General features: G+C 41.7%; 1 protein-coding gene across 3 annotated transcripts in view; it reads left to right on the forward strand.

Moving 5' to 3' along the window:
- The window catches only part of WDR17 (WD repeat domain 17), a 108,891-nt gene that overhangs the window by 48,081 nt on the left and 34,706 nt on the right, over positions 1–26,104 (forward strand). For all 3 annotated transcript variants that reach the window (XM_019534638.1, XM_019534636.1, XM_019534637.1), the window contains exons 5-11: positions 5,907–6,158; positions 6,906–7,028; positions 8,764–8,951; positions 13,695–13,863; positions 18,575–18,666; positions 20,216–20,298; positions 22,921–23,007. In XM_019534638.1, the coding sequence (XP_019390183.1) occupies positions 5,907–6,158; positions 6,906–7,028; positions 8,764–8,951; positions 13,695–13,863; positions 18,575–18,666; positions 20,216–20,298; positions 22,921–23,007 (994 nt within the window). The remainder of the gene's footprint in view (positions 1–5,906; positions 6,159–6,905; positions 7,029–8,763; positions 8,952–13,694; positions 13,864–18,574; positions 18,667–20,215; positions 20,299–22,920; positions 23,008–26,104) is intronic.

Genomic DNA, 26,104 nt, shown 5'->3' on the forward strand with positions numbered 1-26,104 from the left:
GTCTGCCCATTTGCTCAGCTTGTCCAGGTCAGCCTGGATCACCCGCCTATCTTCTGGCGTGGATGCTTTGCCCCAAAGTTTGATGTCATCGGCGAACTTGGCCAGTCCACTCCTGACTCAAGTGAAGCAAAACATTTCATTAAATTGTGTTTGAAATGATATGAGCAAATTTGGGTAAGAAAAAATCTTGAAAATTGAAGTGGAAACACCTTAGGCTCTCACACTTTATGTCTTGGTGGCAGCTAGTGCACTGGACTGAGACATGGAAGGTTAGTCCCTACTCTGTATGATTCAAAGTGAACTGGGATGAAAATATTCTGCTCTGAAGCAGATACTTGAATCTGGATCTCTCACACCTTGTACCAGTATCCTAATGACCAGGATGGATAGACACACTCAAGTTTTGATCCAAAATCATTGACACAATTCCATCTTTGTGAAAACATCCAAAAGCTTTGTTTTATTCCAAAGAAAACAAATTCAAAACCTTGAAAGTTTCAACAGTTGCACAAGTCTGATTTATGGAAACTGAAGTGCAGAGTCCCTGGTTGCAAGGTCCAGCCTGAAAAAGTCTGTGATGGCCACCCACAAGCCTCTCAGTCTTGCAGGGAATACACAGCCATTTGTTAGAGGTCAAGACATCTAGGAGACATTCTGATTCACTGCAGTTCCAAGAAGTCTCTGCCACCAAGCCTCAAGTAGGAGCCTCAGCTGTTAAATTAAAGTTGATTCTTTAGTGAAGGAAGGCAACAGAGATCTGAATCAAATCTAGATTGTTAAAATGGAGTGAAAACAAATTCAACTATTGTACCAATTTACTTAAATGCCTCTAAGAATAAACTAAAAGAATGTTGGCTTTAGATCAGAGGTTCCCAACCACCGGGCTGTGGCCTGGTACCGGGCCGTGAAGGGTTAGTTGCCAGGTTGTGGCAGGAACTCATTCGAACACCTGTCTGTCTGTCCAAGTGAGTTGCTACCACTGCCAGCAGTCATGTGCAGGGTAAAAGCTAGGCAGCGGGGCAGCCCCAGGAGGTAGGCAGCCATCTTTGTACACCCTGTTCCACTCCTGTGCCAATCTACAGTATAAAAAAAGTTTGGAAACACTGCTTTAGATGACCACCCACATGCAAAACAAGGTTTAATGCACTTAAATCTCTTTTTGTCTTCTTTATGTGAAATATTCTCTTACCTTAATAGCAGTTGCCCCAAGTTAATTAATGCAAAACAAAGTATGCTCAGTGGAGAAAACACTAAGTAGTAGCATTTAAAAGACACAATAGTATTCTACTAATTAGCCAGTACTGACTCAGCCTTCAATTACACAAAGTTTGATCCTGTTGGATGTCAGGCACCCTCTACTCCTTTCTGTGGAATAGGGGTGGGGGGTGTTCAGCACTTTGCAGTATCAGGTCTACAGTGAGGAACAGGAATGATTCCCTTCTGTATTATTTTAATGGCTTAGTCCAGTGATAGGTGAAAGGCTAAATTCAGGTCTGGTTCAAACAGATGCGGTTCTGCTGAGTTCTCCCGCATAAGGGCTGAACTTTGATACTAAGATAAATTGCCATTCCATTCCCCACCTGGTGTTTTCAAGCCAAAATATTTATAAGTGTAGGCATTGTTGTTGTTTTTCTTTTTTTAGGATTCATTTTAGTAGCATCAGTTTCCCTTGACTATCATTAAAACTTTGTTTGCAAATAGCAGTAATAAAATGAGATGGATTTTTAACAGTAAATAGTCATCAACTAAAAACCAACCCAATAAGAGAATTCACTTGGTTAAATCTAAATTTACCAAGGTGTGTGGTAAAGATTAGAATATGTCAAAATGGTTTGTAGTGAGATCACTTTAATGATATACTTATTGTGCCCCTGTAGGGTATTCTGGCCCCTTTAGAAGTGGCAGGCAACCCTATTAAAGGCATTCAGCTATGGGGTGTTTGGAGCATCCCACTGAGAGCTTAAAACCCCAGAGGAAAGCTGGGAGGAGGCAACCTGTGAGGAACAGTTTGCAAGGAAAAATGAAGCAGGCTATGGGTCGAACACTTGCTGCATGGAGGAGCCAGGATGCTGTGCTGGGGCTAAAGCAAAGGGGCTCCCTTCTCAGTTTCTGGGACAGGACAGAATTTTGTTTTGTTTGTTAATTGTTTTGTCTCTTTAAAGACTGCTTTGCTTTAGGCGCCTGCCACAAATTACATTTAAGACCTGATGAACTAGTGAATCACATCTTAAATTGTAACATGGCTGCATGTTAAAACAATTAATGTCATCATAAAACAGGGAGTAAGCCACAAAGTTGTTCCACAGAAATGTGTAAATATTTGTGACTGGTTCCTATCATGTCATTAATTGAATGTACGGCCAGGTGCACCCCAATGGCTGGGAGTACCATGTGACCCCAAGGCTAGGAGCCTACAGCTAATAGGGCTTTCAGCTACGAGAGCGCATCATATGTTCCCATAACTAAAGGCACTACACCCAACCATAACAGCTTGCTACTTGCCATGATCCTGGCCTCCTCCTACACTAGCAGTAAGGCATGTTGGTATCTGTTGCATGTTATAATGGCAGGAAGGGAAATTGTGTAAATTGCAAATTGGATCCAATCAGGCCTTTACCTGCACATCTGGCAGGAGCATTAGAAGTCTGGCTAAAGAGCTCCTCAGGAAGCAGACGCTTTTAGAAGTAATCAGGCTAAACTTAAAACCCCTGTAAGAAAGCCATTTTTAACTACATTATTGAAATTCTCAGCCCATTAACAGAGCATAAATAATCTTGCATGGATTAACACATTTACTGTAATAATATTCTCCCCAGCCCTTCTCCAAGTATTTGGAGAGTAGAGCACTATAAACCAGAAATCTAACACATGAGTCTCTTGTCAAGATTGCAGTGCTAACATGATGTATGAAACCAAGCAGGGGTGGAACCAGAAGGGTGTGGTTTCACCCCTGTTGGTTGTGCCACGCATGTGTAGTGAGTGCTTTGAGCAAATTAGCTCATCACTGGGGGTGGGCAGCAGATGTAGAGGAAGGTTGTTCCTGGCCAGGGCAGCATTAGCTGTCCACAGAGACATCCCTTTCTGGTGCCACCATGGGCATACCATCTGTTGCTCCTGCTCCTGTTGCCATCACTGAAGCTGAAACTGCTACTGCTGTGGGTTCAGCAGCTGTTGCTGCTGCCACAGTCATGGGGGCACCAGTGGCAGCTGCTGCTGCTTCTACAGGGGCACCAGCTCTTGCCATTCCTGCTACAGAGCCAGCAACATCAGTCCCCACTGCTGTGATAATGGCAGAAGGATCTCAGCAGCTAATTGAGGCTGTCAAGGATCCAGCTGTTCTTCATTCCTCCAGCAGGAGACCCCTTGTGCTACATGTAACTGGACCCATGTTACATGTAATGCTGGTGCCCTTTTTTGTAGCACAACAGTGTGCTTGTCTGTAATGTATCCACAACCTGAAGTAGCTCGTGTAATGTATAGATTTAAAGGAGTGCACATAGGAGAGATCATTTCATAATAAAATAATCCAAAAAGAAGTCACAAGAATTTTAAGCCACAATTAGAATATGTGGAAGATGAATGAGGGAGTTGAACGTTTATGAAATCTTGCTGGTTCTTTTATATAGCTGTGTAGATTTGAAAAGGAAATTCCCCAAGTAAATAGGCTGTCTGCCCGACGAAATTGGTTGGTTATACTAGGTGTAAAGCAGTTCTACGAATTTCTAGAGGGTGCCTACAGTCTGAAAGGTGGTGTTCTGTAAGGTATTTTAATTTATTCAGTTCAGTTCAGTTCAGTTGTTTTACACAGGGTATTTTATATTCAATAAAGGAAATTTTCAGAACCCATCAGGGAATACTTGCTGTTAAGTACTTAGTAAAGTAGGATTTTTCTATACCAAATCAGATCTTTGGTTTACTAAATTAATCTTATGTATCTTTCTATGCCATCTGAAGAAGATCTCCCTTAAATACAGGCATTAAGGGAAGAGTTGGGTTCCTAACTTGCTGAAAGATTAGCTGAAGCAGGAATTTGACCGAGGAGTGGATAAACTAATGGATGTTTATTTGTTACATTCATTTATACAACTCCTTGCTATTACCCAGTCTCAAATATCTGTTTTCCCAAACAACTGCAGCAAGGATTAGTGTTTTTGTACCCCCAGAAACAGTGTACACTACTAACCAAATTCATGTACTAAATTATGGTGTGAAGTATTTTCATATTAATAAAAAGAATGTTTTTTAGCAAACAGACATTTGAGTTAAGTATTTTAATGTCAATGGAAGTAGTTTATTTTTGTTCTGTATCAATCATTAAACAAATTACATCTCTTTGATTACCTAATGTGTCAAAATGTGACAAATTAATGGCATTCCTTCTTATCAAACTTGAAAGGTAAGTAAAGACTGAATAATATTAGAGAGAATGAATTTAGCATGTCTAGAAAAGTAGAATTTTTTTATAGTAAACGGCCACTTCAAAAACAACAGATGGTGTTACTACCTTTGTCCTGGCACTGTTTTTCTAATATCAAAATTCAATGCCAGCTCAGCATAAAAAAACAAAAGTGTGTCATAAACATCATAACAGAGCTCATTTGGTTCACTCCAGGGATCAATGAGTGAAATTTAATGGCCTGTGGAATACAGGAGGTCAGACTACATGATGTAATAGTCTCTTCTGACTTTACATTCTGTAGGTATATGTGTATGCATGCAGTTAGTCTAGAGAAGAGAAGACTGAAAGGGAATTTAATAGCAGCCTTCAACTACCTGAAGTGGGGTTTGAAAGAGAATGGAGCTAGACTGTTCTTAGTGGTGGCAGATGACTGAACAAAGAGCAACGGTCTCAAGTTGCAGCAAGGGAACTTTAGGTTAGATATTAGGAAGCATTTTCCACTAGAATGGTAGTAAAACATTGGAACAGGTTACCCAGAGAGGTGATGGAAGATCCATCCTTGGGGGGATTTCAGAACCTGGCTATACAAAATTTTGGCCGGGATGATCTAGTTAGGGATAGTCCTGCTTTGAGCAGGGCGTGTGACTAGATGGCCTCCTGAGGTCCCTTTCAACCTGAAATTTCTATGATTCTATTCAATCTCTACCCAATCCTGGTTTGGAAATAATGCAGTCAGTAATACAACTAGTTGTCCATCTAACATTTGGAAAAAAAATACTGTTTTAATTACTTTTGCTTACTGTCCATCTCTTCATTTTATTTGTCTATAGCACTCTTTTGTTCATCTGTACTTGATTTATTTGTGTAGATTATTTTTACTTAGAAAGAATTTTTATCCTAGTTCCAGGAAATCTATGAATCTTTATTCAGAGAAGTTACTAGGACTATTTATTTGACTAATGACCACTACAAATAAAGATTTGCAAGATAGATACAGATACTACTTTTTCTACTTTTCTATACCTGTATACGGCCATTCTGTGTATATATATGTGTGTATGCATATGTGTGTTTATATGTATGTGTGTTTGTGTATGTGTATGTATGTATATGTATGTGTGTGCGTATGTATCTGTGTATATATATATATGTCCTGCAAATCTTTATTTGTAACTGTCATTAGTCGTCAAATAAATAGTTGACTATATATGATAAAAATATGTATTTGATATCTATCTATCTATCTATAGATATATATAGATATATAGAGATATATATAATGTGTGTGCGTGTGTGTTTATGTGAAATATCTGTTGGATTCAGAACCACTTTTTGATGAGTACAGTAGAGAAATTTTGCTGGCTCAAGTAGTGCTGTCTGTGGAACAAGCTACAGAGTATGTCAGGAAAACAGCTCTCTGCCCACCTAAACAGGAAGAAATGAAACATGTATGAAGTTGATGTGATCGTTAATAACTTAAGCAATCTGTTTTTCTTGTGGTTTAAAGGTTCTAAGAGTCAGAAACATGTCCTAAGACCAGAGTCTCTTGAAGGGACAGATGAAGAAGACCCAGTTACAGCCTTGGAATGGGACCCTCTGTCGACTGACTACCTTCTTGTTGCTAATTTACATAATGGCATTCGACTTGTAGATTCTGAATCTCTCTCCTGTATCACTACATTTAATTTTCCCAGTGCAGCAGCCTCAGTTCAGTGCTTAGCCTGGGTTCCTAGTGCACCTGGAATGTTTATAACTGGAGGTAAGCGTTCTTCAAGATATGCAGTTCTTGAATGATTATAAATATCTCGTTCAGTCTCCAAAATTGATTCTTCAAGTTTGATCTTTTCTGTATCTTTGACTTGGATATCCATAGGAACAGAAATTATTTTAACGTACTCTAGGAAAAAATACATAAACCAAGAAAAGGACTGGAAAACCACTCCAGGCAGGTTTAATTTATTTTGTATTGTTCCTTTTCATGAGTACAAATGACCAAAAATTCTTCTATTTAGATTTCAGTTTCAGTAACATTTTCTTAATGACAAGTAGTTTGCATGGGTTTATCAACATAGACTATAGTTGGCTGAGGATAAGAAGTAAGCGTACAATTTCTATGCCATATCCTGCTGCTTCCATTTTTCCTTCTGCTGTTTTTAGGGGTTTTCTCCTTTTTTGTCCTTTCAGAACAACACAGCCCAAGGGAAGTCAGAGTCTAGCTTGAAGGATTGTTGGAGTGATAGTGAGAGTATGAGGGTGAGAGAGTATGTGACACTCTTCATAGATTTACCCATGGGCTATAAATCAGCCAATGCTAGACCCACTGATTAATAAAGTAACAGTTTTGTGAAGTTGACTAAACATATATGTAATATTATTTTAACATTATGGATTTGATTCAATGCTATATTTTTCATTTTTGTTTCTTAGAATATTAATATTGTATTTAGACAAGAGGTTGGTAAATCAAGAAATAAATAAATAGAAAAATTATTTTTTTACATCTCAGATTCTCAGGTCGGTGTGTTACGTATTTGGAATGTATCGCGTACAACACCCATAGACAATTTTAAGCTGAAGAAAACAGGGTTCCATGGGTTACATGTGCTCAGTTCTCCTCCAAGAAAAAAGTGTAAGTATATGTTTTGTTGTCACTGTATCATAGCCATGAGTACAGATTAAAAGAGTATGGGCTCAGCACCTGTTCCAACTTTAAGGTGTCTAAGGCTTTACTGCTGCTAGCCCAAAAAGTAGACATCTTGCCTCAGGTGTGTCATTTCATTCTGCCTGGTGAGATGAATTTCTCACAGTGGGCAGACCTCTTTCACCTGTACATCCAATTTAATAAATATTGAGGGGGAAGAGGAGGATGGAGAGGAAGTCTCGTCTGCCTTTTGTCAAATTACCTAGTGGCTAAGGCACTTCCCTCCAAATTTGGAGACCAACATCTCCCAGTTTGCCAAGCGTACTCCAGCTGTGGGCTATACTAGACTAAGAGCACTTTCTATTCCTCATATTGAAAATGGAACCCTTTAGTGGAAAGGAATGCACATAATTGAGGTGAAGAACATGCAAGATGGAACCTGACTGCAGTTCTGCAGAAAAGGTACTTATCTGGAAGAGAGTGGGAGAAAGCCCTGGGGTCTGCTCCTTGATTCTACTGTTGTTCCTGTATTTTATCCTATGATTATTTAAAGCAAAAGGCTTTAAAAAAATTGAGAGCAGGAAGCAGAAACAAGGGCTCAACCAATCATCATTGGGTTATAGTATGTTTTATGAGAACCACAAAATCCTATATGCACAGAGTTGCCTTTCTTCTCATTAGCGACCAGAAGGACAGGAAGGAGTGCACTCTCAGCAAGCTTACAGATGATACAAAGCTGAGGGGAGTAGTAGGTATACTGGAGAGTAGGGCTGGGATTCAGAGAGACCTAGACAAATTGGAAGGTTGGACCAAAATAAATCTGTTGAGGTTCAATAAGGACAAGTGAAAAGTCCTGCACGTAGGAAGGAATAATCCCATGCGCTGGTCCAACCTAGAGACTGACTAGCTAAGCAGTGGCTGTGCAGAAAAGGCTCTGGGGGGTTACAGTGGACAGTAAGCTGAAGATAAGCCAACAGTAGACCCTTGTGAAGAAGGCTAACAGCATATCGGACTGCATTAGTAGGAGAATTGCCGGTAGATCTAGTGAAGGGATTCTTCTCTCTTCTGCACTGGTGAGACCACATCTGGAGTACTGCACCCAGTTTCATGCCCCTCACTACAGAAAGGATGTGTACAAATCGGAGAGAGTTCAGTGAAGGGGAATGAAAATGGTTAGGTGGCTGGGGCATATGACTTCTGAGGAGAAACTGAGGGAACTGGGCTTATTTAGTCTGGAGAAGAGAATGAGGGGGAAATTTTAATAGCAGCCTTCAGCTACCTGAAGGGTAGTTCCAAAGAGGATGGAGCTAGACTGTTCTTAGTGGTGGCAGATGACAGAGCAAGAAGCAATGGTGTCAAGTTGCAGCAAGAGAAGTTTAGGTTAGATATTAGGAAAAGCTTTCTCACTAGGAGGGTAGAACAGGCTACATAGAGAGGTTGTGATCTCTCCATCCTTCGAGGCATTAGGACCCAGCTAGACAAAGCCTTGGCTGGGATGATCTAGTTGGGGATCGTCCTGCTTTGAGCAGGGGGTTGGACTAGATAACCTCCTGACGTCTCTTCCAACCCTAATTTTCTATGATTCATGAAAACTTTTTACTGGCCAGTAACTAGTGGTGAAATGAATATTACAAGCTGTGATCTCAAATGATGTGACTGCCATTTCTTATACAAATATGAAAATGCAAACAATGATAATGTTTATCTCCTTTCTTTTATAAAGCATTTTCATCACATTCTCCTACTAAAAATCATCATACATCATCTACCAGTGAGGCTGTTCCACCCCCAACCCTAACCCAAAATCAAGCATTTTCTCTTCCTCCTGGCCATGCTGTTTGCTGTTTCATGGATGGTGGAGTAGGGCTTTATGACATGGGAGCCAAGAAATGGGATTTCCTTAGAGATTTGGTATGTTTCATTAGTCTCAGTAATATTTTGCATGATATAATAATTATTAATGAATATAATATCTTTTAACAACAATAATAAATGTTCAAGCATGTAACTTACACTGCAGTGCCCAGCTAAAATAGCTTCTATTAAAAGAAGGATTGAGGTTCTAGAGCAGGGATGGGCAGTTATTCCAGTTGGAAGGCAGCTTAATGAGTTTTAGTCAGCTGTCAAGGGCTGCAACAGTAACCTCTCCCCTTGACAGGTGCCCCATCCCATGGTCACCATCTTGGGAACAGAAGTCCCGCACCCTAACCCCTGACCTTTGCCACCAGAAGTCCCTTGCCTTGCCCCTGGAAATACTACTTTTGGGAAGGGTTGCCATCTTGGAACAGAAAAAAATGAAATCATATATACTAGAAGTCAAACATCTATTATAATGTATTTTCATTTCATTTAAAAAAATTGTCCTGATTTATATGTATTTGCATAGTCTATATAGAAGTGATTGCAGAACAGCTCAAAATGGTCGTACTCTTGTATATTGTGTGTGGGATGTGGTTGGGAGGGTGAGAGTGCATGTATGATGGGGTGTGTGGGGGTGGTATTTGTGAGGGGTGTGGCTGTCTGTGGGGTGGTTTAGGTGAGCTGTGTATGTGTATATGTGGGAGGTTAGGGGGTGTGGGGTGTTTTTGGGGTATGTGGAGGGGTGGGGGGAAACTCCCATACGTTCCCCTCATAGTGCACAGCCCTTACCAGCAGTGGCGTGCAGCACAAGTGCAGTTCTGGGGACTTGTATGCCACTGGGGGAAAGCCCCTTGTGATGGACCCAGCTGCCTTCCCTGCTCCCTGCCACCATACGTAGCTCATGCGATTATGCCAGAAGTAGCACTGTTTCCCAGTGGAGTCCCGTGAGCTGCACTGAGGTGACAGGGAAGGAAGGCAGTGGCTCCACTGTGTGGGGCTTCCCCCGGTGGTGTGCAAGTGCCAGGAGCTGCACGTGAGCCCCGTGCAATAAAGGCAGGCCAGCCTGGTTCTGTTCCTTCATGCCATGTGCAGCTCCCAGATACGGCTGGAACTGCGCACCACCAAGCAGCTGCGCCTGCATGGGCTATGAGCACCCCAAGGGCCCGCTGCCTCTTGCTGCTGCCACTGGCAGCAGCAGGGGCTGTGTGCCATGGGCTGAAGCATGTGGGGGGGGGGCCCACACCCCCCAGCCTTCCTCATACCCTACATATCTCACCTATACTCTCACACATGCCCTGCCCACCTGAGCTCTGCGCTTCTGCTGCCTTCCTCAGCTCAGGCCCCGGGCTCCGCACTCCCATTAGCCCCAGCCCCATGGTCCATGTTCCCACCCAGTTACAGCTTCCCTGTCTGGTGCCCAGAGCAAGCACTGCAGCAGGGACACAGGAGGAGCTGCTGGAGGCCAAGGAAGCCAAGCAGGTTTCCCAGTGGCTGCAGCAGTGGCAGCAACAGCCCCACCTGGAATTTGTACATACTGGCCGGTGCTCGGGCCAGGGCCCTCCTGTGCAGGAAGGTGGGAGAAAAGCATGCAGGCTGATGGGGTACAGTTAATTGATGGGTGCCTGTGGGCCAGATGAAACCACCTGATGGGCTGGATCTGGCCCGCGGGCTGTATTTTGCTCACTCCTGTTCTAGAGACCTTAAACAACTGTAAAATGCTGAACTTAATTCTTCCCTGCGGTGTCACTCAGCATTTTCTGACAGCTTTTGTTCCTCTATAATGCAGTTTTTCTTATAATTGAAACACTTCAGCAATTGTTTTATCGGGGAGGCTTCTTAGTTTTAGGCTGTAAATTTCTGATTGAAATGAGAGAGAGCCAACATGACTGCCACATCCCAAAATAGCCAGTAATCCATTTTTTGTCCTGTTGATAAATAAGTGAATAATACATTTTGATGTAGGATTAAAGTTAAAAAAGAGAGAGAATCAGAGTGAAGAAAAAACACTACCATCATGTGTTCTCAGACTTCAGATCTTATCCAGCAATCCAAACGTAAGCCAAACTTCAGTGAGTCTTGTCTGAGGAAGACTAGCAAAATGAGAGCCAATGAATGCATTGTAAATAAAATGCAAAATTAAAATAGGTACTGTATCATGTGTAGAGTGATCATAAAGTTCTGGTCTTTCATAGCCCCTAGAGAGGGCCAGATAGTAGCATAACTGAAGGGCAACAACCAGATCATCAGCCTAGGCGCCACCTGTTTATGTGTAGTGCAAGGGCACAAAAATAACCACTGTTGCCCTCAGCACTGCCATAGCTGGTGTTGCCCCATGTGTTGCAACTGTCCTGTTTTGGCTCTGGGACCAGGAGGGCAGCAAAAAAGGTCAAGCAGCTCCTGCAGGGGAGCCAGGTTACAACACACATGATGACTACAAGTCTCTGTCCCTCACCTTGCATGACGTACGTTTAAATAATCACAGACAAGGATACGAATCTTCAGAGCAGTTGCATGCAGTGTGGTGATGGAGCATCTCTACTGAGAAATTTTAGAAATGTCATTCTTAGTTTATGCAGCTGCTAGCATTGCAGCAGTCATGGAAACTGTAGTGTACATGACACTTGTGTTTTTATTACCTTGCATTAAGCCTGAATTATGCAACACCACAAGTGGAGTATTACACATTCTGGTAAATTCTAGTGGAAGCTGATCAGTAGTGTAACTGAGGGTGGGCAACCAGGGCATGAGCCCCTGGGGCTGACTGTGGGAGGGACCCCAGAATAGAACCCGGGAAAGGCCGGAGTGGTGACTATTGCTTCAATCCCCCTCCACTGCTATGTGACCACAGCTCCTGCATTAACCATCTCAGAGCTGCCATCTTAACAATTAAGGCTTTTGCAATCATGTTCCACATACAAGCCAGTAGCAGCTGTGAGAGGGTTATCTGATAGCTGTTGCAGCAGTGGCATCACCCATGGGAGAGGGGGAGTGAAGCTGATGGGATGACTGCAGTCCTGATCTCTGGGGCAGAAGTCTCCAGTCCCTGAGTGAGCTTTTGCTGTGGTAAGGCTGCCTTCCCCTCACTCCTGTTCTCCTGGGCTCAGCATAAACCCCAGCCCTCTCTTCTCAGGGCACAGAAATAGCTAGCTACACCTCCAAGAGATTAACTGTGCATACTTTAGCTTTACCACATCTGGAAAACCTTGGATTCCGGTAGAACTTCACCAACTACAACATATTTTTAATCTTTTTAATGTTTCATTTAGGAACAAGGCTCTGAAGTATAGTTTAAACAAACGTTTGATTATATGTAGGGAAGCTTATTATGTGTATGACTGTTGCATCTATGGTTAGACAAAAGGAAGCAGAAATATGAACTGGAAGCCAGTAAATAAAAGACTGGAATTCTTGTTTGTTGCTTTTGCAGACTGCCTGTTGCTTTTTCTGTTTCCTTGTTTCTGGAAAAGATATGGGACTTGGGAATGTGTGGAGAGATAAAATAATGCTTTGGAACTGTCTCTGCTGCTTTTTTCATTTTTAGTCCACTTTTATGGGAGCATAAGGTGGTCAGCCATTGAGAGCTACACCTTCCAGCTTCCATGTTTCAGTTTTACCTGATTGCTTTCCATAATGGGGTGTTATTTAACCACAGGGCAAGTAGCACGTACATTTGTGGGGGTGGGAGAAGAAACATAAGAATTTAATTTTGATATAGAAGTAAATAACTTTGTGTTTTGGAAAGGATAAATAATAGCACCTTGGTCATAATAATAGCTGCTCTCCAAAACCAGTTTTTCCTAAGTTACATTTATGCAACTGCACAAACAATGACTTAGTTAATTTACCCGTTGTATGGTAGAGGTTATGCTTATGTGAGAATTTGACTCATGGTATAAACCAGTGGTGCTTAACCTTTTTGGGCTGTGGAATGAAATCTGTGGCCAGTCCAGAGGCTGGATCAGACCCTGTGCACCAGGATCAAGCTCCACACTGCTTCCAGCCAGCCCCTGTGTACCCAGATCAGGCCCTGGTCCCCTCCAGCATGCTGTTTGGCCCAGAGTTTCCCTATGGGACCTGAAATTTGGCAGACAGGGAGCAGCAATTTATGTTACCACTTGCCCACCACCAGTTTCTGGACCCATGGGGATCTCTGAGGGCCAGTTGGCATAGTTCTGCAGGCCAGATGTGGCCTGCAGGCTGGGGGTTGAGCCACCCTGGTATAAACTATACAGCTGTTATAAAAAGGTTGGAAAGAATGAGAGGAAAGATCCAGAGACCATTATTAAATATTTCTTACTTTTAACTGATTAGCTTTATTGTATGGCTCTGTCATAATTGGTTTAGAAAGTCATAACACACTGTATTTTAAAATATTGCATTCAAGTGAAGGTGTGTTGGCTTTTACCATTCTATTTTTTACCATTTTTTTCCCAATTTCTTAAACCTCTGAAATTAATTTGATTTGGCCATAAATTCTACAAGCTAAATTAAATGGTGAAAATTGGTGAAGCTTTTTTGAAAATAAACCTTGAAATAAGTGTTTTAACAGTTTAACAGGCTATATCATTCTCTAATTTAACCTATTGGCATTTTGTAATCTTAATGCATAATTTGAGCAATATAGCTAAGTAAAAATCCACATGTAATTGCTTGTAAACTCCTTCATTGAGAATTTGCACATAAAGATATTGTGAAAACTATAGTAAAGACTTAAATATGGCATTAAATCAACAGTACATGTAAGAAAAATACTTTGTTATTAATATGCCAGTATTCATGATTTCCCTATCCTAGGGACATGTTGAGACAATCTTTGACTGCAAATTCAAACCTGATAATCCTGACCTTCTAGCCACAGCGTCCTTTGATGGGACAATAAAAGTATGGGATATCAACACTTTAACAGCAGTTTACACCTCTCCTGGTAATGAAGGAGTCATTTATTCCCTTTCTTGGGCTCCAGGTAAGTGTGTGTAATTTTTAATTTTGAATATTTATTTATATCTTATTGAAATAGTGGGGGTAATTAGCAGCAAAGAAAAAGCAAGTTTTAAGGCAGATATTAAAAAAAATTACTACAAGGATAGTTAAACACAAATTACTTAAGGAAGGTGTGAAAGCTTCTTTGTGTTTTTAAGACAAACATGCATTTGGATCCTAGAGAGCCTCAGAGCAGAGCAGGGGACTAGATAACCTCTTGAGGTCCTTTACAGCCTTACCTTGGTTTGATTTCTATGTTTAGAAGTCATTTTTTTGCACAAAAGGGTATTGAACTGATGAATTCAAATTCTTATGTAATTCCTTCATCTTCTCTTGTGGTGCTGCCGACCATCTGTGAGGGACAAATCCTGTCCACTTTATAGCACCTGCAAAAGATCCTGATCTGACCACAAAAAAGCTTTCCTCTTGCTTCAACGCCTGGGGTGAAGGGTCTTATTTGCCTAGCCCATGTCACACTTCCCAAGAGCAGACACAGCTATTACAGCTTGGCAGTTTGAAGAAGATTTTACTAAAGGGTCATTTCAGTACTTCTTATATAGGTAAAAACAGCCACTGAAATCAGCTGAAGTTTTGTCCACTAGAGGTACTAAGGAGAGGTAGTTAGCTGTTTTAGTCAGTAGTCAGTCAAAAGGTAGGGTAGAGGTGCACTTTTATAGACTAAATAAGATATATACATGCGTATCTGATAGAGATATAAGCTCTAATATGTATCCAGTAATTTAGAGTTCTTAATTAAGCTAAAGTACTCAAATTAAGCAGCCCATTTCAGATAGGGTAAACCAGGGGTTTTCAACTTTTTTGGATCAATATATCCCTGGCGGTTGGATGTGGAACAGGGGGTGGGGGGTGGTGCACAGCCAAAAGCGGAGCATTCCCTGGCCCCCCCGTGTCCAGCTGGGTGGGCTGTACCTGCGTGGGATGGTGCATGGCGACTTCCATACCCGCACACCCGTGCATACCCCCTACGGCCTTTTCAAGTACCCCTGGCATAAGCCATCCCATTGTAGAGTTTAGTAGAGATAAAAGCTCTATTAAAAAGTAGTTAAAATTTTTTTTATATTTTGGAATGAACCATGGGGTCAGTGCTCCATAGGGCCACTCCGTACAATAGAATGAACACTGCCTTAAATCTGTAGACTTTTAAAAGGGTGGGACTGGCAGCACTACCACGCTTAATACTTACATTTTCAGTGTGTTTATTCCAGCTTAGACTTTTATTAAATCCTGTGGTATTTAAATGAGGACACCACCTCTAATTTCTTTTTCTGTAAAAACAATAGTTGTTCCTTTTGTTCCCAAAAACTAATACCTTGGGTTTAACAGTGTTGATTTCCAAGCCATTTGAGAGACAATACTTTTGAAAAGCATGTAATAACCTTTGGAGACATACCTAGGCTTATAACATTAATGGTGCGTCATTTTTATAAAACAAGACAGGGATAGAAGCATTCAGTGTTGTGGGTCCATGGAACTCATTTCCTGCTGGCACATGTTTTAGACTATTCAGGAATAGATTAAAAAGTAGAGAACAAGCAAACATCCTTGCCATTCTCTTGTCTTCATTGGAAAACTCCTGGACAGGGCACCACTAATCCCATAACTCACCCTAGATGCTGTATTTGAATAGCAAGCAATGATTAATTGTAAAAGAGCTTTGTTAATTGATGTTACTACCAATTTCTTCCAGTATTTTAACCAGTGTATAGGACGGCTGGGCAATTATTTCAGCCAGCTGGCCACTTAATGAGTTTTGGTGAGCTGTCGAGGGCCTCACACACACAAACTTTCAAAAGATGCCATTTTAACAAATTATAGATAAAAAATATTCTCTGCTAAAAAAAATGAAGCATCTACTGTAACATGTTTTTTTTTGAGTAGTGTATATATAAATAATTGCATAATAGCTCCAGATAAAGTCTTATTGTGTGTATGGCAGGGGGTATAGAGTGGCATGGGAGGTAGGTATGTGCCAGGGCTACCCACACGGTAGGTCCTGGGAAGCAGCCACAGGTGGGTGGGAGGAGAAAGGCAGGCAGAAGCCGTGTGCAGCAGAGCTCATCCGAGTGGTGTGGTGCAAATGTGATTTCTGTTTTTCTCCCCATCCATCCCGAAGCTGTCCACATGGTGCTTCACATGGGACTGAGACATACCCACTCCCTCCTGGGGCAGCCTACCCTGCTTCTGCCAACAGCCCTGCCCCAGCCCTGGCTTTAGCCAGTGTGTACAGCTTCCCGGCAGGGCTGCTCCCATTGCTGCCTGAGTACTGCTTGGCTCCCGCCGCCTCCAGCAGCTCTTCCCTGTTCCTCTTTCTTCTGCTGCCCCTGCTGCACCACTCCAGCCAACTTCCACCCTCTTGGCCACCTACAAATGACTGCTCATCCTGTCAGGCGGGTGGAGTGGATGGAAGGCAGCTGGCACCTGGAGCTGGAGCCACAGCCCTGTGTGCCGGTGCAAGAGCTGTCCAGCTGCATCTTTCCCCCCATCTGGCTGGGTATGTGGTGCCTGGTACATGTCCCCACAGCCACTACTGCTTCCCCACGCTACCTGCTGCTTGGAGTGGTGCAGCAGTGGCAGGAGGAGGAGGAGAAGCAGCTGGAGGTAGAGGGAGATGAGCTGTACCCGGGCAGCTGCAGCAGCAGCCAGAGCAACCCTGCCAGGAAGTTGAACGTGCTGGCTGGGATGGGGGTAAGGGTGGTACCATTGGTGGGTGGGAGTGCGGCCTCATGTAGAATGCCACAGGGGAGTCACAGGCCAGATGCAATCAGCTGGTCCTGGCCCATGGGCCATGGTTTTCCCACCCCTGGTCTATGGAGTCAAAAGCTCTCTTGAGATCTATGAAGGCTAAATATACACGATTGTGTACATTTCATATATTTTGATGCCAAATAATACAACACTAAGCAGTGGTGCATGCAAGAATAGCTTTCTCTGAAACTGGCCTGCTCTTCTCCCAGAATTTTCCATGTATATAGATGAGAGTCTCCCAAATATTTTAGCTGGAATACACATAAGACTAATAAGATGGTATGCTGCAGGATCTCTTATCACCATTTTAAAAGATTGGGACTACTATGTTTTGGGACTATGAGTTTGAGACAAATTTAACTTACAAAATTTCCTTCAGCAAACCGTCTCACTTCCCTCACCAGGTACATGAGAGCTGTTAAATTTTATTTAAAAAAATGAAACGCGTTTCTCCAGGAATTTGCACATTGGGAATTAAGCTAAACTGTTTTGTCTCTTTGACTAGAATCTGCCAAAAACTTCTATTATTTTTATTTCTCCCTGTGGCTAGCAGTTCCTACCACCCCTCTTTTAATACTATCTTCTTTCCAGCTTTCTATAATTTAAATTAATCTTTTTATCTGTTGGAAACTGGCACAGTCACTTTTAGACTTGTCCTTCAAGGCTTCTATTAAGGAGCATTTAGTATTTAGCTGTCTTTATCAACAATTACATAAGGGAAATGAATTAACACACTGTCTTCCTGTTATCCCTTTCTTAATATTTATTCGTGTTGCTTACTCCTCTTGCTAATCACCTTGTTGCATGAAAATTCCAACCATATACATGTGGGAGCTTCCCCTTATGGATTCTTTCTGAGTTCTTTTAAAGTTAGGATTCATTATGTTGGAATGTCATTGAAATTGAGCTCATGGGGCAGCGGGGGAGATCATATGTTTTTGATCTTTTGTAATTTCGATATTGAGTATCAGGCAAGGGAGTTCACTAAAATTAATTGGAAGATTGTCCACCAAATCCCCTAGCACCTAAGCTTTGCCTATTCTTTATTCTTAAGCTTTTTCCCCTACCACTTAAGCTTTGCCTATTCTTGACAACATCTGCCTAAATCTCCCACCCCTGATGGCATCTCTGCACTCCACCTCATAGGCCTCCTCTACACATCCAGGTAAAGGCGTGATGAGTTCTAATGCGTGTTTTGCACAATTGAGCCTCCTGTCATGCCATGTGTGCATGGCAGGAGGCATGATTATGGGATTACACGTTAGATCCCATCGTGCCTTATTGCTGGCAATCTCAAGCTCCCCCTGCGCTGGCAAGAAGACAGCTCCTGTGACTGGGAGCCCCAAATACTCCAGTTAAGGGGCTCCCAGCTGCGAAGGCACCTCGTGCACCCTTGGGACAGAAGGAACCCCCCTGCTGTGATCCTCCCGCCCCAGGGTTTTCACAGACTTCTGGGGTAGGGTGAAGGAGGATCACTGATGGGCACGCTTCAAGGACCCAGCTTTTAAAAAGTTACTATCCCATTGTATTTTAATCTCTAATTATCAGACGTTGTGACCATTTATGGAAAGCTAAAAGCACAGTGAACAGTTATCCTGTGCAACATCTAGTCCTTTAGTTGCATTCAGTAGTAGGGACTTGGGAAGGGATTTGTGAACACGTATGCAAATAGTAAGTGTCTACCTCGCACAGTGTTCCCAGAATCAGAAGGGAGAACAGAGCATGAGGCTTTTCCTAGAACTGTTGCTTTTCACTGGGTTCAATGGTGCCAAATGCTGGGTTTAGGCTGTGAAGATTCACTCTTAATTTGCCCTTGTTGTCACATGGCTATGTAGTCTTTTACATTTTAATACAAGAATTTAATATGACATTTTAAAATGTCTCTGTGACATTGCAGTATGATATCTCATAAATGTCTGTTCTTAAAGGGGATTTGAATTGCATAGCTGGCGCGACATCCAGAAATGGTGGTTTTATTTGGGATGTTCCAAAAGGGAAAATGATAACCCGGTTTAGTGAGGTAAGAAAGTTTTGGTTTGGTCTTTTATATATAAGTTATTGGCTCCCTCTAGTGATAGCATAGATAAATCTGGTTCAGTATTTGCATTTATTAAGGACGTATATAAACTAAATTTACGGTAAGCATATTGTACCCTTGCTCTTATCTCTAGAGCAGGTATTCTTCATTTCTCAGACTGCTTTGGCAGGAGGATAATGAAGTACCAGATGGGCTCTGAAATGTCATTAATTGATTTAGAGAGGTTTCAGAAGTATAACAGATTCTTCCATTTCAGATGTGTGCATGCACATGGCATAACCTCAGAATCTGAATATCAAAATTTAAGATGGTGTTGCAGCTGTCTACTCTCAAACACAAGGTGCAGGCTCAATTTTCAGTCCTGATGTTGGACTCTGTATCAGCAATACAGTATTGGTAGTGCAGTGTTAATTCAGGCATTCAGAATATGTACATATACCCATTTTATACTATGCATTTGCATTACCAAGAAACTTCACAGAAGCCAGTGAAAGTCCTGAAACACTGGTGTTTTGTGTTCCTGTCATAAAGTCAAGTTTAATAAACTAGATACAGCATTGCGTGTTAACTTCAATTTCCAAGTGATGTCAGTTTGGCCCCGAGTAGGCTTGGGTAGGACACACTACAGTAATCTAATCTTGAGGTGACAAACACATGATTAATTGTAACAAACTGTATCAGAAACAAAAGGGTGGGATCTCAGCAGACATTGATGGAAAAAGAAGCATGCCTCTGCTCAGGCAACCAGGATCCAGTTCACCAAAAGTAATGCCTGCGTTACAAATCTGTAAATTACAGTAAGTTATCAGCCAGATGCACATTCCACCAGTTTTTCTAAATACTTTTCTCAGCCAACTTTCTTGGCTTTGTCCAAGGTAGATTTATGATAGCCCTAATGGAAGTTGCAAGTTTATATAAACACAAAGGACTCAATCTTATACACACCCAAACGGCGCATATTCATCCATGTAACTGGTTTTTGGAACTTGTTCACATTTTAGCATTTTGTTTTGCCCTGGGTCTTTTGCATAAGATGTTTCCAGCTTTATGCACTTACCTGGGCAATACCGTTTCAGCAGGCAGCTGCCTGAATGGAACTCAGGCCTACTGAGCATGCTCCAGAGTATATATAAATTACCATGCACAGAGCTGCATGCAATCTCAGGCTGTGTAGAAATGAAAGAAGCTGCAGACGTGCAAAAAAAAATAAAAGTGAAAATGGGTTTGGCCAAAATGTTAATTCTTCAGCTGTGCTCAGTTGTGGCTCTCTGAACCCAGGTACCAGCTCTGTCTTCATTATAAAAGCAGAGCAGGTAGGGAATACTGTTTTGAAGTAGCACTCTTGCCATGCCTCCTTCATGGTCAGTTTGGCTAAGTTTAAGGCTTCTTAGTCAGAAAAAATGAAATGTACAATGCACTTGGAGCAAAAGAGAAATTCTACTAGGAAAGCAAAGCACCACAGAGAAGTCAGTAGATAAGAGAAAAAGAGGTGAATTATTTCTTATTGATAGGTATTTTGCATTTTTTGAAGCATGGAAAGAATGGAATCTTCTGCATTGCCTGGAGTCATAAAGATTCCAAAAGAATAGCGACCTGCAGTGGTGATGGATATTGGTAAGTGCCATGTTGAAAATAATCCAGCTTTTGAGCAAGTAAACTTTGATAGCACCATAAATCCATATTTAAGCTACCGATGTATATAACCATTGTATGTGTTTTGGTTTATGTGTATTACTGTAAAGCCCTGTAGCACTGTAGTAGTATTTGCAGTCATCATGCCGTTTTCTAAGAAAAGTGCAGTATTGTTTATGTTAGGGATATGTGTGTTGTTGCCTGAATTACAGATGGGCAGGACCTGGTATGGAATTCTGGTGTAATGTTCTGGTTGTGGAGAGACAAAAGATATATCCTATAGGACATACTCTTTCTGTGGCATTTCCAATGGCCGTGGCAGATGTTATGCTTAAGATGTGATTAACCAGTTCAACGCATCTTAAGGTATAACCTGGCCACATGTTCAGGCAATTAATGGCACAACAGAAAGTGAAATCAGTCCCAAAGTTATTACACATTGTTACATTTTTTGTGAAATAATTTTGTAGCTGGTTTCCATCTTGCCTTAAAAAGAATGTGTGCCAGGGTGAATCATTCCAGGGCTTAAATGGGCACCTTTGCATTCCCTGTGAACCGCCGATCAGCTGTTCATTGGCTGACTCCAGAACAACCTGGGGTTTGATGGTGCTGATGTTCAGCTGATTTTTGACTGGGAATGACAGTACTGCAACCAGTGCAAACTCTAATGCTGTCCCAAGTATCCAACAATCAGATCATCAGACAGCTTCAGGGGTACTTGAACCGGCTCAGTGGGCCTCTAAAGTCAGCTGACAATCAGCTGATTGTTGAGCAACTTCCCCAATGAGAGGGACTCTGGGATCATGATCCCAGTCTCCCCCTGCAGGAGATTTCCCCACTGCATGTCTGCAAGCAAGAGGTCTCCCCTATGGGAGCTCTCCTCTCCCAGCTTGCAGATATGCCTCCCTTGTTGGGCTGTAGATATGCATAGTGGGGTAATCCTGCAGAGAACAGGACCCACTCTTGGAGTTTTCCCCCTCTGCAGTTGCAGATGTGCACTGGGGAAATCCCTTGGAGAAGGAATCCCCCATCACGTTTTACTGCCATGGTCTGACATGGGTGCATGTCTCTAATTGGGGAAACTCCCATTTGCAGGCACGTGCCACATGTCAGGGTGAAACCCTGAACTTCCTCTGTTACCTAGATGTGCCCTAGAGACCCTGGGCATGCGTCTAGGTAAACAGGGAAAGTAAGGCAGACACTTCCAAGGTTTGAGGGGCCAGATTCTTCCCAAGAATTCCTGGGGTGTGCAGGACTGGGCAGCTCAAGCCTGTGGAGTCCCTGCCCCGATGGCTGGAGAGCATGGGCAGCTTTAGGTTGCCCACACTCTCCTGTCATAAATAAACAAGTGTCAGCCACAATAAAGCAGCTCAGTTTATCACTGTTTTCTGTTATTGCCATAAATTTGAGCGTTCATGCTGTGACACAAGCTAGAGACATCTGTTTTCATTTTGTGCTGCCATAAAAAAAATTTATGGTAGCACAAAGGTGATATCTTTTGCCACCTTCCGAGACTAAACCAAACAGAGATTTAACCAGAGAGTGTAAGCATATGCAGTTAAAGTGGAAGCATTTTCCTAATGCTGTTCCCGAACTGTGGTCTGAGATGCCATGGTAAATGGTCAGGTTATTCCCCCTGAATAACCTCAAAAGTTTAAAGATCAGCCAATGTGATGGCCTGAGAAATGTTGAGGGCTAACAGTGGTCCACTGGTTTTAGAAGCCATCAACCTAACATATTGATGGTGGCATAGCTGTTTCATCTCCTGAAAGAACAGTTAAATAAATGTATGTCAAAAAGGAGGAGCTCAAGTCTCAACTTCATTATCCAAGGCACATTTATTTTTCCCAATTCTCCTACCTATAAGAAGAGAGAGAGATATTGAAGAGATAAACAATACTCATCTTTAATTGTTAAAAACGTGTATCTTTATTAAAAATAGTAGATTTAATTAATGGACTAAGATATTGGAAATGCTAACGTAATGGTTAGACAGTAAAGGCAGTATTTGAATTCGTACTGCTACAACAAAGATTATCATGTTCTAGTCTGTCTAACTGTTTTCAAAATCTGGAAAATGCAAGTTCAGTACTAAGTGTTTTAATAGTTTATGTATCAGGACATTTCAAAATTTATTAGTTTGTACTTGTCGTTTCCTATCTATCTACCCTCAACCCTAACAAAAAGGTATAACTTTTAAAGAACATTTTGCTATATATAAATCAAAATTTACTGTTCTAAAACCCAGAAGCCCAGTTTTTACCTTAAAGTTCCTGCCATGAGTAAAGTTACCCTTGAGTAAGGGCAGTGTGGAAACCTTGAGAGGCATCAGTCCACTTTTTCACATCTCCTCAGGGAAAATGTAACATTTCTAAGAGTATGAACTCTAAGCATTTGGAGAAGCAGAGGTGCTATAGTTATAGTTAGTCCTTTAACTATGAGGCTGCAGAAATAGGAAGCCTTCTCATGTTTTTCCTTCATGATGCATCTTTGCAATCTGACTTCTTATGTTGATGACCACATGTAAAATCATATTTTGACCTCTGGAAAATCCTACTCAGTCTGCTAATTTTTCCCCTATTACTGTGTTGTAATTGATTTCAGTATTGTTCGAACCATTGATGGCAGAGTTCTTCACAAGTACAAACATCCAGCTGCAGTTTTTGGCTGTGATTGGAGTCAAAACAATAAGTGAGTAAAATTTTAAATTTCCTGGATTAATTATATCTAAAATTTAAATGAATAACCAAAAAGAGAACACATGGTTATCAAAAAAAAAAACCTAGTGTCACTGCATTGATACAGTTTTTGTGAAGTCAGAGACTCCTGAGAACATACTATAAAAGACCAGTTTACTACTCCTTATTGTAAAAATATTGCTTTTTAATACAAGCTGTTCTGTCATACTTGAGGTACAATTCTTCATTAAAATCAGTGACTGAAAAATACTTTTCAGTGTCAATCTTGGGTCTAAATGGGCCAGTCTAGATCCTTTTTTTCTTATTATGTGCCAGTAAATACAAAATCTGATGGCCACATTCTGCCTTCATACATGTATAATTAAATACAAACAGGATTTGGTCTAAAGATCTTGTATTGCATGATGATGATGCACGAGAAGAACTCAGCTTGACACTTGGATTCCAGGGTGAATCTGTAGATCTGTGAACTTCAAATCTTTTTACTTAAAAAACTGAGAAAATACCATTTTAAATTCAGCATGACAATAAATACAGACTTGAGCAATTCCATTCTTAAGGATTGTTTTTTTGGGAATAAACCTACATTTTGCTTTTAGGTGAAGTTTGACAAAAGCCTGTGGCATGGCTTGCAGAACAGGAGAATCCTCAGTGCTGTGAGAAACCCCCAGTGACCCTGTGGTCATATGGCAGGGAAGGGTGGCACCTTTAAAGTCTTGTTTAGAGAGGCATAAGCTTTTGTAGACTACAGGCTACTTTGTCAAGTGGTGCGACTAGACTTGCAGAGAGCAGGGGTACTAAAAGAAAGGACAGGGAAAAGGAAAGGAAAGGATAGGGGAGGGGCATTGCTGAGAGAGGAGAAGGTAAGGGACATAAGGATTATAGCAGCTAGCCCAGGCAGTAGGATAAGAATCCAGATTTGCTGTGAGACTGTATGTAATGCAGTCCAGTCTGTGGATGATTTCTTGTTCCACAATGTCACGTGCCCCTCTGTGTACATAGGATTAACCTCCACCCCATCTGTCCACTGTGAAAGAATGAATGGGCATTGACCTTACATCACTTTCAGAAAGAAACAAAAAGAAGCCTTTGACAGAACATTTTAACCTCCTGAGATGTGCCCGCACTGGTCTCGGAGAAACTGTTCTTAAACATTAACACTTTAAAAACTGACTTGAACATGAAATTGTGATAAGCGTGGTCTCAGCAGAGACTCTGGATTCTTATTTCATTATCAGGACTGATATTTATAAACTTTATGTCCTTCAGTGGTTTAAACTGCTTTGTTTATCTCTTTAGATTTCTTCAACCTACCTTCTTTACCTCTTTCAGAAGTGCCTCCTCTTTTCCTCCCCTTTACCCTGTCTTTTATATTTTGACTTTATTTCTTTCTGTTTAGTACCCCTGCTCTCTGCAAATCCATTTCTAGTATCTGACAAAGTAGGCTTTAGCCTACAAAAGCACCTGCCTCTCTGACCAAGTTAGTTCAGGGATGTCAAACAAATGGCCCACAGGCTGGATCTGGCTTGCACAGCTGCTCGGTCCAACTTGCTGGGCTACCAGCAGGCCGTTGGAATTTGGGGGGCATGGTTGTAGGTTATGGTGTGCCACAGAATCTGGGGCCGTTAGGCCTGGTAGACACAGTGATTGGTGGCAGGAAGGTAATCAAAGACTGAGAAAGCCATGGCCATCATTAGGCCACCTCACCCATCACTACTGCTGCAGCTCCAGTTTTTGGCTCTATTGCTGTCCCATGCTGGAGCTGCCACTACCACTGCCACTGTATGCTCCATGCTGGAGCTAGAGCTGCCAGGGCACAGGGCACACTGCAGCATCAGCTCCAGCATTGGGCACAAAGAGGGAGCTGAAGCTATGCCTCATGCCCTGAGTTCGAGCCAGAGCTGTCAGTGCCACATACCCCAGGCTGGATTTGCAAGGTGAGTTGACACCCCTCTGTTAGTCTGTAAGGTGTCCTGCCCTGCCTTTTGTCCAAGCTAACATGACTAACTACCTATCTCTACGTGGGGTCATTTGTTACATTGATAGTACTCTGTGGGCATGTCTACACATCACCCTGCAGCAACATAGGGACTCACTATGTTGCTGTATGCGCAATAACGCGGCAGAATCTAACCGTGCACTGTGCACACGGCACAGTACAAGCAGTTACTGCACTGTGCTTTAGTACTTCCAAAAGTAAGTACTAAAGCACGGTGCCATGACAATGTCGTCATATGGCAATGCGTAAATACACCCTGTGATGACGTATGGTATAATCTAGCACTGAGGCTGAATTTATTCTTGTATCTGAAAGAGAGAATTCTGTTTATGAGCAAACAGAACATTATTTATGAGTTAACAGTGAAATTGCATTAATAGTTAATTCCCATACATCAGAACAAAAAATTTACTTCCCATTAAGGAAGTTTAAGTTCTATAAAATAATTAAACACATGTGAAAGAGAGTTCACATTTGATTTAATCAAAAAGAAGATAAAGAGTATATCGAAGTTTCAGTATTGCTAAAGTGAAGTGATAGAGGCAATAGTTCAGAAGTGCTGACTAGCAAAAATATTAATTTGAATTAAAACATTAACATTAATTCTACTAACTTTAGCAATACTAATATTGAAATCTCTATCAGAAATTGTACCAAAACTCAATTATTAGTAAAAAAAAAAAAAAAAATTGCAAAAAAGAGTGAATTTTTTTCTTTTAATGTAAATTCTGGAATGCTAAAATTGGCTATAGACATTAGGGCTGGAAGGGACCTCGGGAGATCATCGAGTCCAGCCCCCTGCCCAAAGGGCAGGAAGTCAGCTGGGGTCATAGGATCATAGGAGGTTGACACTCCTTCTATACAGTACGGCTGAGTTGGCTGCTGACTCTCTCTCCAGTTTCTTGTGGCTTGCTCTGAGAGGGGCCCACTAGGTCTATAATGAAGCAGGAGTGTCTGCTGCTTTCTCGTCCCTTCATGTGCCACTAGCACATAATTTCCTCTCCTCCTTATAGATTAGTCAAGTCATACTTCACCTTCTACACAGAAGTAAATTCAGGAGTATGGGGTTTGAACGGTGATTGCAGTCTCA

The sequence above is a fragment of the Crocodylus porosus genome, unplaced genomic scaffold (assembly GCF_001723895.1).
Source record: "Crocodylus porosus isolate Cpor-Errol unplaced genomic scaffold, CroPor_comp1, whole genome shotgun sequence".
Classification (NCBI taxonomy): Eukaryota; Metazoa; Chordata; order Crocodylia; family Crocodylidae; genus Crocodylus; species Crocodylus porosus.